The sequence below is a fragment of the Triturus cristatus genome, chromosome 2_1, assembly GCF_964204655.1.
Source record: "Triturus cristatus chromosome 2_1, aTriCri1.1, whole genome shotgun sequence".
In the NCBI taxonomy this organism is placed as follows: domain Eukaryota; kingdom Metazoa; phylum Chordata; class Amphibia; order Caudata; family Salamandridae; genus Triturus; species Triturus cristatus.
Window position 1 is genome coordinate 202113818 of NC_140581.1, and position 13566 is coordinate 202127383.

General features: G+C 38.4%; 1 protein-coding gene across 5 annotated transcripts in view; it reads left to right on the plus strand.

The window, feature by feature from the left end:
- Positions 1-13566, plus strand: part of DCC (DCC netrin 1 receptor) — a 1201728-nt gene that overhangs the window by 1066009 nt on the left and 122153 nt on the right. For 3 of the 5 annotated variants that reach the window (XM_085629855.1, XM_085629864.1, XM_085629892.1), the window contains exons 17-19: positions 5513-5751; positions 6887-7025; positions 12553-12660. In XM_085629855.1, the coding sequence (XP_085485981.1) occupies positions 5513-5751; positions 6887-7025; positions 12553-12660 (486 nt within the window). The remainder of the gene's footprint in view (positions 1-5512; positions 5752-6886; positions 7026-12552; positions 12661-13566) is intronic. The other 2 variants (XM_085629873.1, XM_085629882.1) reach the window with 1 other exon arrangement.

A 13566-nucleotide genomic window follows, 5' to 3' on the forward strand; every position in this document is an offset into this window, starting at 1 on the left:
CCATCATTCTTTTGGCTATTACCTGATATTGAGCTGCTCTTCAAACTGTGTCTTCCTAAAGTGGCCCCAACAGGATCCTTGGTTCCACACTAGTTTTATCTCTAGGAGATGCTGTCTAACTGTAATGTTAAAGGCATAACATAAAATAATCCAATCTCTCTTTTTAAACACGTTATCTCAATTTAACAACTGTAAGAAGGATCTAGTGCAATGCAGTCACAATCTTTAATGCAGAACAGCAATAGCGGCATCAGTTTGTCTCTCTTCTGAAAATTTATAACTCTGTAATTGATGCGAAATTGTTAGCCTATCCGTGAGGCTAAGTTTGGCTCACCTTTGGTAGCTTGCTCTAACTACCAGGCAATCCCCTGGAATGTACCTGTAGTAATATATGTAACAGCAAACCAAATATCAATATAGCCAGAGAAAAAAAGAACTTAAAGGTCCATGCCAAATCTTAGCAAATAGATACATATTTACAAAGTAAAATTTCCTAAAAAAGGAAAAGCAAAGACACACACAAAGAAATAAGGAAGCAAAGTGTTCAAGGTTAATCAATTGAAAAAGGCGAAACCATCAAAAATACAAACTCCCAGTATGGATGGAAAGGGTCAGTCAATAGTCACCTAGTTTTAGGGAAAAGGTTTAGATTTTAACCAATGAGTTTGATGAACTTTCTCGGGAAAAAAGTTGAAAAAAACTAGGGTTCTAGAAATTAAGGAATCCTCCCAGTACAATCACCTTAGCTTTTATATTTGAATGCCTTGATAGTAACAAGACCCAGGACAAAGTGATCTCCATGCCTTAGGCATCCCATATTGTGTCAAAAGCGGAGAAGATCCTTTATCAAAAGGTGTAAATTCAGCAACATACCAGAAATACACGATTGTTCTCAAGTGGCAGAAAAACATGACATTACATCTTGAGTACCATAGCATATTTTGTGAAACAAAAAACCTTGAAACATTGCTCTTCGATTGAAAGTGATAATATGTTTGTAACCATAAATAATAAAAATAGAATCCCTCCTACTAAAGTAAACAAACCAAAAAAAATATGGAAATTTGTTGCAGAACAATATATTAGAATCTGTTTAATACACCAGAACCCTCACCTGGGAATGTGTTAACAACATACGGAGAGAGTCTTTTTTTCCTATAGTTAACAATGGCATTGAAAAAATGAACACGTTGCCATAAATATCTCCATCCTGGTTATCACTTTTCAGCTAAAAAACCAAAGCAAAAACAGGAAAAAACAGATTTCGTTTTTGTTTTTTTAAACTGCAGCTCTAATCATGTTCTGTGTTATCTTTTAATATGTCTGCTGTTTCTGGCAGGATTGTGACATCAGAACCTAGTAGTAATAAGAAACTACAGTTGAGCAGCTATATCACTTCTTATTACAGGTGACTAGGAGGGAGTGCAGGATTTCATGTATCATATAGTTGTAGTTTTGTATTTGTTTCTTGAAAGAGCAATTCACGTGAAACATGTCCACAGCAGGTGAGGCGGTACTAGGTGAGTAATTGAGTAGGATAACCATCTGCTCAAGCTAATCCAACTCTTTGATTAATATAAAGTGAAGTAGCAATAGTTACAAGAACGTGATAGTGTTAAGCATAACTGAGGTAGGAATTTACAGAGCTGTCATCATTGTGTTGTTTTTATTGCACCAATCTTTGTATTTCATATTTCAACATCAATCCATTGACTGAATCTAGAAGTAACCAGGAACGTAAAGGTGTGGTTACAATAAAAACAAGGCGTCTATCATTTTACTCTGTCTCACATAACATGACACAAAAATGACAAAAACGTAATCACTAAAAGTGAAAAATATTACAAAGCAAGTTATGTGGCAATTGACATGCACGTTGTCATTTGGAAATGTATCCCTTATGTTGCACCCCTTATTTAAATACTCCTTCAAAGAGTGACCCTTAAGTCACTGAGAGCACAATTACAGTAGACAAATCATTTGGGGCTCCATATGGGATACTGTCAACAAACAAAGACCGTGCTAATAAGTGAAAAGATTAAACATGCTCATCTGAAGTATTCTCACAAGAAAAATGCGTAAACGTTCAGGAAAATAGAAAAAGATGTGCACATTATAAACTCGGTCAATGTATGAAAGAAGACAGAAGGGTGCGATTTAAGCTAAAAGTTTTCAAGACTATCTGTTTTTGTAAGGGCGCAAGTCTCTTGCCTGCGGCGTATTAGGGATGAATAAAGGTGCACTTTCATGATCTATCATGCACAACCTTTATAAACCATTCTTAGTTTTTTTTGCCTATTTATGTCTATAGAAATAAAAGATGCTGATTCATATTCAAAATCAAGAAACACCAAAACCACTTCACTATGAAACGTCACAAGGGTGTGGTGTGGTCACCGAAGACAGCTGGTTGTCTATATAAAAAAATTGATGTTTGTGACAAATAGAATTATTGAGACTAGGCAGCTTCAGGGTGACATTTGACATTTTTTTATTTATGAGACTTACTGATTGACTACACGGAGTCCTGTAAGGAACAGAAGTAATGTCTTGTGGGTACTAACACTGCAATATCTCGAGAGTTATTTAAATTAAAACGTTGGTAATTATTACTGTCCAATCAACACTATTTTCACTTCTCTTTCATCAGACAAGAACGATGCCAATAGTATAGTTATGAGAATAGGTTGAACCGGGAAAACATGCAGGCACAGGAAATGAGTTACCACCACTTTTTACAAGCCGTCGATGAGCCATGGCTAATTGCCTGTTCCCTAAGGAAGCCATGCGTTCAATTATACCGGTTTCAGTGCATTGATTGATTCTGCCAATAACATGTTCAAACAATGATAAAAGCGCGAAAGACAGTGCTGCATTTGGACTGTCTGTTACCGCTGGTTTGTCAACAAAGAACTCAGTGTCCTTATCCTTTAACCCCTTGAGTACCCGCCCCTTTCCCCGCCCTGTGCCGGGCGTTTCATTAGCGGGCGGGGTTTATGACGAGCTGGTCTCGTCATGGGCACAGCGCAACCGCGGCCTATGACGAGACCAGCTCGTCATGGGCACTCAAGAGGTTAAACCTTTTATTGGAGACACAACTTGGCGGCACATACCTCTGGCTCGATTTCAACAGAGCGCCAGAAGCGCTGTGTGAGTATTTCCAATAGCAGACACCCCACCGTGGCGTTGCGTGCTTCTTCAGGACACAAACAGATGGCAGTGAAAAATTAGGCCCTGCCTCACCATCTTGCTAACATTTGAACCACGTGACAGAAAATTAAATGGTAGGGCCATATTCAATACAACTGCAGTCACTGAGAGGAGACCATAGAAACAGAGTCTATCACTCCTTTAATGACTCTCTGCTAAAGTAAGATGGGTCAAGAGAACCATTAAAGGTCTCGAATTTCAAAGGACACTTTAGCATGTTGGGAACTCCAGCTGAGCTTAATTTACGATCAAACATTCCATGAGCTACTTATCAGTCAGACTGGTTGCGCTTTCTCACACTGGGCGCCTATGAAGGCTGAGCCAAACATGTTACACGTCCAAACTGATGTAGCATTGCGAGAGCGCATTCTTCTTCAACTTCCGTATTGTCTGCTAAACATAGGATATACAGGTAACTATAATTCTGAGGTTTATAAACCGACTCCCCTCACATTAGGAATAGGAACGTCTGTTAGTTATAGCGCTGTCAGAACAGCAATACCTCTTGAAAATAGTGATGTACACAAAAATGTAGCATTTTTATTTTGTTTTAAATAAATATTCATTATCTAAAAAATTAGCTTAAAGGGACCATGCAGTGCAAAAATAATGATAACCTGTTGTAATACATTGCTACTCTTGTTTCTAAGGGGAGTGAACAGCAGTCAATGTATTAGTACCTTACAGACGTCAAAAGTCTGGAGGCTGAGTTGGTTTTGCTAGTATCGAGTGCTGGATTTATTGAGTCATCCTTCTTTGCAGTGGCTTGTGTTTCTCATGGTGTCATCGAATCAGAAATAGTCTGTGATAAGAAAATGGAATCTAAACTCACTTGAACATCTCAAGCAGCAGTGTAGACTTTCTGATTTACTATATATACTCAGGGCCAGAGCATGCCAGTCCCTCTACCAGTGAGGCAGAAGGGGGAGGTGGGAGTACTGGCATAGTATGCTCTTGATTCACAGCTACAAGGAGCGCACAGAAAATGCCTTTTTTCACTGTGACTTTGTGGACCGTGACATATTTATTTAATTCACCAGAGAGGGAAATCCGAAATGGAAATCCGATAGAAACAGACAATTATTCTATAACTATATGAATGCAGAAGGTTGGTGCTGACAGAATCTGAGGAAAGAATCTCACTCCCAAACAAGATTCTGTTTTTCCATCCCAGTACAGAGACTTGGTTGGTGGAGGGAAGTATAATTATGAATTTTCCAGGGAAGCAGAAACACATTATATCACCTTTAAATTTTAGTAATCAACCTCTAATGAAGTGTGTTTGTCTATAGTAGTGAAAAGTGACCTCTGAATGACTGGACTGCTCTGTAACTTGTAAAGTTCTGAATATGAGTCCTGTATCCTGTCAAGATGAGTGCATTTACTGTTAATCATCTAGGGCAACATGCTTATAGATTGAATGAATATGACTAAAAGTAGGAAGATAAATATATAGAAATTCTTAAGAACAGATAAACAGAGGCGCTGACAAAATAATGAAAAACATATGGATGGGTGATACTACAAATTAGCTTATGCGCATGTTCTACCAAAATAAAACATTCAGACATAAATACGTTTTCAGTTTTTAACTAAACATACAAACACACATGGACAAACACACATGCCTTTATACATTTGTCACTAATGCAACAATCTTTTAAACATTACTTTGTGCATGATAGCCTCCTTTAGGGGGTGTGTGGTGCCATAGGACAATATCAAGGACGCCATTGAGTAAAGGGGATTCATATCTACTATGGTAGCACATCTTGCGCTATAAAAAATATAATTTACACTGCTATTTACTTGTACATTCAAGTGATGAGTTGTCATGTTGCAAACTGGATGACAACAATAAGAATAGATATGTAGATTTTCTTGCAGTTATGTGGAATATCAATTTCCAAGCAATCTATTTTTCCCTAGACACTCTACTTTCTTTACTTGATTCTTTCTCTATTGTCAGTAAAATATTATACAAATGGCATTGTTATTTCTATATAAAGAGAACACGCATTTGCTTTTATCAGGATCTGAAGGCATATGAAGGATACACATTCATTGATGAAGTGCAATGATGTGCCAAAGAATAATACAAATGAAAATGTACATTTGCCAATGACTGTGCATATTTTGTAAACCTTTCAGTATCCTATTTAATAACCTTGTTTTTCTCTATTCTTCTTATGTCTCTTCCCATCATTGATTATCATTATTTTACATGTAACTCATCGTGATGTGCTTGACTGCTATTTAATTTCTCATTCGATGTGCTCATTTGACACTTTTTTTTACCCAGATCCCATTGACCCATTAGAAGTTGATTTTTATCCTTTGCTTGATGATTTCCCCACCTCAGTCCCAGATATCTCCACCCCCATGCTCCCCCCAGTAGGTGTGCAAGCTGTAGCCCTTACGCAGGATGCAGTCAGAGTTAGCTGGGCAGACAACTCTGTTCCAAAGAACCAGAAGACAACAGAAGTTCGCTTTTACACAGTTCGCTGGAGGACCAGCTACTCTACCAGTGCAAAATACAAGGTGACTTCCTAACAAAATGCTCTGTTGTTGAATTTTGCTTTGCTCACTGAGTGTGTCCTTTTGATTACATACTTTTAGTTTTTAATTAATCCTATTCATTTAATATCTATGAGCGTGTTTTTGGGATGAAATTGACAAGCTTGTTGTGTCTCAATTGAGAAAGCAATATATCATCTTTAGATATATGTACACTTTTTGGATTGTTAAAATCCTATCACTTGATAGAAGTGTGGTATGCATGTTCTATTTAATTATATTGATTGTTTGATATATTCTGTAATGTAGCCAATATATATTATATTTTTTAATAGAACTACGAGCATTTGAAAAGATATTAATATTAAATAGTCATCTAAATGTAGGAAATGTGTAAAATAGATCATTTAATTTGATGTATAAAATATATAGTTGGACCTATTGTGTCAAACTAGTGTACATTTTCTAAACCAGGTAAGGCACCGACATTTTGCTTAGGCATATACTTTGCACAATATAATTAGTTCTGGGTGTTTCCTATTTGACACTCTTGACAAAGTTGTATCCTGTATCCCTCTACAGCGTCTTTATTGAACATTAGCAAATAGAAAACCCTTGGATCGTGTAATTCTCCTTTCTTCTTTATTTTGAACATGGCCAATAAGCTAGCTTACCAAAAATGTAACTGTGTATTAAAAGAGGAGTATGGTCATGGTATTTGTCATACTGCATATGCTCCCTTGGTGCGGAGACCACTGTGCATTTAGATAGGGTTATATATGTGGGGTTGATAGTATTCTGTGAGTTGTACTTAGAACAGGTGAGCCTTGAATAAACAGAATTGCATGTGTTCTTTTCTCACAGGTGTGTAGAATCTCTTCTACTACTATGTGGGGGACTCTTCGTGGGCCACAAACAACATAAATATAATTGGTAAAGTTATGGTTTAAAAAGAAAAGGTTTTCAAAGAATGGTGTCTATAGCTGTTTGCACTGCACCTAACAAATGGTTTAAAGCACGCTATAATGAATTACAAATAGATCCTTCATTGAAGGAACGCACCACAGTCAATCAACATGATCTTTGAAGGCATGAGCATTTTTCAAAAGTTTACTTTTGTCATCTGCTAACAAGGTGTGCTTCTCATTTTTTTGCATAGTCTGCGGATACAACAGCTCTCAGTCACACTGTTACGGGTCTGAAGCCAAACACCATGTATGAGTTCTCGGTCACAGTAACAAAAGGAAGACGGTCAAGCACTTGGAGTATGACTGCACACGCCACCACTTATGAATCAGGTAATTCTGAAAACTGAAAAAACACTTCAGTCAGGTTTCTTTGGGATGGTAGCCGGAGATTTAAAAAGAGGTCTGTTCAGTATTTCAGAATTTGAGTTTGTGCCAGGCAAATATCGTGGCTCCTTTTTATATATTGCTTTATATATTGCATCTGTAATTCTCATAAACAAGATCTCATTACATTCATTGATGAAGATTGCTGTCTCAAATAGCTCACACCACAGGAGAGAATGGTAAATAGCAGTCATTCTCAAGAGGATCTGAGGACACTATCCGCATTGTAAATGAGATACACAATTTAATTAAAACACATAATTGGAAGAACACCTCAGTGACCTTCAACTGAGAAGCATATTGATTTAAATACTGGAAAGAGGCAGAAGGTCGGCCCAAAAGTAAACATTGTGTGTACGTGTAACTAGCAAACTTATCCCCACTGGGGACACAGCTTAAAATACGTGATGTTCCTGAATACGTACCCGGTGAATTGAACATCTGCTGATACCCTGCACCCCATCCCTTATCTTCTTGTGCAAACAACTGAACATCTTCACCTTCAAAGGAACATACCTAGTCTCACCAGGATTAATCTGCTAATTAAACATTTTAGGGTGCTCTCAGCTGTTTCATTTCTCAATCAACTTGCAATTGTCTCCCCAGCAGAATACATACTCCATAACGAATTAATAGCCACCACAACATCTCTAATTTGTGCTGTTGAAAAATTACTATCACAAGATTGCAACTATCATCATCTGCCATATGAGGGTGATCTGAGATGAAATGAAATGAAAATTGGTATTTGTAAAGCGCAAAACTGCCACTCAGAAAGGAGCATCCTGGCGCTGGTATGGAGGTGAGCTGCTGCTCAGAAATTCTTAGATGAGAGAGAGACAAAGTTCATCCAGGGATCAGAAAATCCAAGTCTTGAGTTCTTTCCTATATTGTGTTTCAGATGCGGTGGCAGTAGATTCCAGGCCCTGGTGCCTAGTGCAGTTAATGTTTTTCCTCCCCTAGTTTTGCATCTGAAACTGGGAGGTTTGAGAAGGTTAGCTGATGATGACCTGAGGGTTTTGGTTGTACTGTAGAGGGTGAATCTAGATGAGAGGTAATGTGGCCCCAGTTTGAGTGAGGCTCTAAAGGTGATAAAGAGAATCTTGAAGAGTATTCTCTTGTGTAGTGGGAGCCAGTGAAGAGTTTTCAGAGCTGCATGTTGGACAACTTGGAGTCTTTTTAATGTTTGTTTGTTGGCTACTGCCAAGAGACTGTTACAGTAGTCTAGCCACGCCAGTATCAAGGCGACCGCTACTGATTTTCTTGCCGTGAACAAACTGTAACTATCCTCATAGCTACTCGCATATGTAGGTAAAGTAAAGTGAAACCTGAAAAGGCATATTCTGCTTTAAAGACATAAGTTCATTGTAATTAAGAAGAAAAATCAAGAAATGCAAAGTTTTCTGACAAAAACTAGAGCTGGAGTAGCTATATAGAAAACTACAAAAATAAAATAACCAAATATATGCAAACAATAAAATACTTTTTTCTGTTTTTAATTCTGACAACTCCTAATGGTCATAATTACATTCCATTATGACAATAGTATCTCATACTGGCTTATTAAAAGTGTTTTATTTCAAGTAATGAGCATAAAACATTACTAATAAAATTCTATAATACTGAACCTTAGCAGGAGTCCAAGCTCCTTCACAGCTACAGGGACAGAAAGGGCAATACAATCTCTCTCTCTGCCTCCTAGCATTATAGTTAGACCTAGAGGTAAGTCTGACTGGTATACTCAGGTCATGGATCATATGTACTACGCACCTCAAAAATTTCTACTCCTCCACCAGACAGTGGTAATCTTGATGTGGATATATTGACATATTACCACTGATGTTATGGTTTTCCACCTGTTGTTAAATGCTGCTGACACTACTTACTGTACTAAAATTATCACAAGTGGAGCACACCATTTGATGCTGACAACATTTTTGTCAACTATAGAAATTGAAATGGAAGTTAAAAAATGCTACCAAACTGAAATTGACTGTTAATTGCAATGTCAGTGACAAGCATCTCTTTGGTGACCACACCTAGTCTGCATGTCAGATAGCAGCATCTGGTTATGGCTTTGAGCCTTTTCTAATACCTACGGACAGCTGATCTCCTTTTGAGATGTAATTACCACAACTGTAAGTCAGTACTCATTCCTGTCATGGTGACTGCTTAATGTTGCAACCGTGGTTCAGGAAATCCTTTGAGATTGAAGTATTAGGTGATTATATAATGATACAAATACATAGGCCTCCAAAAGTATCACTGGGTAGGTTGTCATCATAGCCCATTGGTGTTAACGCAGTATCACATTTCAGCCAATCCAAGGCAACTAACCAATTACCATAAGGGGGTATGATTTGATCTCTGAGATCCAATCTTTGGTTTTATTACTAGGTTGAGCTCTATCCCGAGTAGTCTAAAAAATGCGTTGCCTTATATATTTTACTTCTACCTTTGTTAAATATAAAAATGTGCTTGTCTATATGAACTGTCTGTACAAAAACTCCACCATGCAAGAGCTGGCAGGCATCAGAGGGATTGCAACACTAGCCTTGATGCCACTGATGAGTGTCAAAGAGGCCATCAGGTTGCACTGTGTGATGCATCACACAGGAGGTGTTTATGTTGCTGAAAAGACACCTGTAATTTACAAATGGTCACCACAGGCTGTCTGCAAATTCCATCATCGCCTAATAATGAGTTCTCAAATGAACCATATCAAGATGTAAACAGAAATAAAACAACGTTTAAATGGATGAGGTGTGATCGTGGGATAGTTGAAGCAGATTCCTGCATTCAATTTCTTTGCACCGCTCTGGCCTTATCCGTACTGAACATGTTTAGCCGCTTTTGCCACCCCTAGCAGAGAGTGACAATGTAAATGGAAAACCTATGGTAAGGCACCTTGATTGCATTTTACTCACTTTTAATGTACCCATGCCTTCTCCCCATTTCACATTTTTCATTATATGTTGATCACTGTTTCAAATGTTCTATTCATTCACCCATTTCTGTTCGAGAAGAGCATGTTACTGCTAAAGAAATAGTATGGCTTGACTTCAAGATACTAAAAGTAGTTATATTTCAAGATATATCCTTACGTAGACCCATATGTCAATATCCTGACTTGTACATACAGGTGTGATGTGCAATTGGCATCGCTGAGGGTTTCATTCGGTTTGACAATGACATTCACTTTGTCAGTGCATAACATCATTCAGGGGACAAACACCCTGCCCTGCTGGACCGCAGGGCTCTTTGAAAGTCCACATGGATTTGTCTTTGGTCTTTTTGCATGTACTTTGAACTTTGACAAGTGTTGTGAGTGTATTTTTCTAGGAAGCTGCCAGATGGGGTAGCTGCCAGTTCAGATTTATGGAAAACTCTGTTTAGTAAGCCCGGAGGAGACTGATTTGTCCTTTACAGAATGTGAAAAGCTAAGAGCACCCCACTTATGAGAAAAGAGCAGCTTTACTCAAACTTCAGTATGTTGCTCATTACAATATCCTCATTACACCATCTGCTGCTTTATGAGGAGTGCGGCATTTAATGAAGGAATAACTATTTTCAGATTTCATTAAACATGTTTTTGATTCCTCGTTGTAACCTTTTTAGGGCCCTCTGCTCCAAGTATTATTAGATATTTTCTCTGCTCCCCTTCAGCATAACATGCTATTTATGTTTTTTTTCTTTATATATTTTAATTTCTGTCCATAAAGATGAGCACGTGCCTGTGGTTGTGTATTATGAACTGATGAAACATTCAGCACTCGACAGTTGACATTAGGCCCAAGTTGGGTGGACATGTACAGGCAGATTCCAGTAAATACCGACCACAATAATGCCATTATTACATTTACAGCGGTGCACTATTAGATGCCACTGTTTGTGAAGCTAGGAAGGCATTGGGTGTTATGTGCTTTAGCCTTTGTGCTCACAAGTGTATGCAGCTGGACCTAATAGCACTGATTGTTTTTTTTTCTTTTTTTACGATAAATGTAAATATGCATTTAGAATTATGATATAATACGAAATTAAGTTTAAAGAGTCCCTTGCCTTACCAAAACTGTACCATTGTTATGGGGTTTCTTTATCCTTTTCCTAATTGTAGAAGGTAGAATAAAAGTGTAAGAAATAGAAAACGAAAGTAGACCACATGACGTCTGGCCTTGCAGCAGACTGGACTTGTAGTTTTCCTGTTACTTGGACATATAAGCTTCCAGCAACCTCTGCATCCACAGCCTTTCACCTTTCACCTTTCTAGCCCATCTCAATAGGGTATTGTTTAGGATTGATGTCCTGCATCCTTTTCCAGCAATGTGAGCTCAACAAGCATTCTTTTAGTCAGGCACTTGATGTCTACGTAGGATCACAAAACATATTTAGGTTAATGTTATTACATATTATTGGCAAATTGCGCAAACGCATTGTGACAGTGGGTCATAGAAGCATATTTGTGTCGGTGGTACACTGTGACATGAATACTTGAGCATACTTAAGCACAAGGGCTGTAGTTGTGGTTCAACAGCAAAACAGAACCACAATAGCATAAAATCAGCACAGCACACCACCACGGCCAAAGTGCAGACGTACAATACACCCACGAATAGTACACGAATCAAACAACAGAAGCACACCACCATGAAAAGGCTGAATGTAACTAGACTCTAAGCTACACCAAATAGCACAACAATTCGACACAATAAGACTGCAAAAGAACAAAACAATATAAAACATCACGTTAACACAATATACGACGTTACGAGGACACTGACACAATGGCTAAAATACAGCATACCTTAATTGCACTAAAACACAGTGGCAACAAAAAACAGCAACACCATACAACAGTTCACCAATGGCATTGTGTTAGGTTATGTTTGCGTGCCATTGTGCTCAATTGTGTATTGTAGGTATGTAGATTGCCTCCCCCGACTTACATTGTTACAGAGTGAGTTTGTCCATTTTAAATTAGATTCACACAATGGGAAAACATCTATAATTCGCACATTATTTCCACACCTTTAGAACATTGCGCTTTACAATTGAAAAATGGCAAATATAGGTTGGGTAATGAGCACAATTTTTGCTACAAATTCGACAATTCAGTTCTAGTTCTTTCTCTTGTTAAATTTTAAGGTATTTTACAAAACACGTAACAGATTATGTAAATTGCACCATTGCAGAACAATGATCTTTAGTAGCGTAATAAGCAATGAATAATTTTCAAATGTTTAAGTAGACTCCCTGATTACCCTTTGCTGTTTTCTTCTTCCGAGAGAAGACAAATGCCTGCGATCATGAAATATTCAAGGTAGAATCTGACGAGATTCTGAAGTTTGATTTGAACATTCTATGACAATACACTGGGGACACGAGCGCTCGCATGTGTACGTCACTGGCTCTGTGATGGCGGAGCTCAGAGAGGTTTGCATGCTAGTTCTCACGATGCTTTCTCTTTATTATGTAGCCCCGTCTTCCGCTCCCAAGGACTTGACGGTAATTACGCGGGAAGGTAAACCTCGAGCGGTCATTGTCAGCTGGCAGCCTCCACTGGAAGCCAACGGCAAGATCACAGGTGAGTTGTGAAATCTGAAAATGTATAAAGTGGCTTGGCAAACTGCAAATGTTTTTAACAATGTTTTTCTCCTTTCCTTAATGTTAAATTTTTTGTGATTTAAATGGCGCTGGACTTGTTGATGCTTGCACACTGTGTGAATTATTTAATATGAGCTTGCAATAACAATAATTAATTTCAACTGTTAGACCTGGCACCCTTGGCATGGCTCCCCCCAGACCTTGCCCCACTAACACTCCTGTTTGCTGACTACGTTTTTGCTGGCTTTAGGATTATGCACACGGTTAAGGTGCTTTCTCCTGAAATCATGGTAGAATTGGCTTATACCAAATTTTCATATTTCAATTATGGCGTGGCCCCCCTTCACTTTAATGAAAGTGTCAGCCCTGACGGATTCGGTCCCCAAGGCTTTTTTAATGCTCAGGAAAGGGGCACATGACCTCTCTCTTCCCTTATTAAATTTATTGATTCATTGGGACCTAGAGGATGGGGTCTCCTGGGTCAATTATGGTGGCAAATACAAACTATATTATCTACTGGCGGTCGCCAGTAGATAGTTATAGTTACAACCTAGTTTCCATAGGAAATCTCAAAATTCTATTTTGAATAACTTTGGCGCCGCATGACGAATCCTCACGAAATTTTCAAAACTAATGGGACGCTCCGTTCAGCTCCTACCCTGAAAGTCTCAGGGTGATTCGTCAAGCAGGGGCCGAGAAAAAAGGGGGGTCCCAAAACGCGTTTTCCCCATGCATTTTTCCATAGGACCTTTAGACACAGCTAAAGCCCGAACGGCTGAACAGAATTACTTGAAATTTGGCAGAGAGATAGCCATAAGGTCAAGGAAGTGCCTTTTGCAGGTCTGGTGTAAATCTGTTCAGTATTTCCTGAGAAAATAGCATTTAA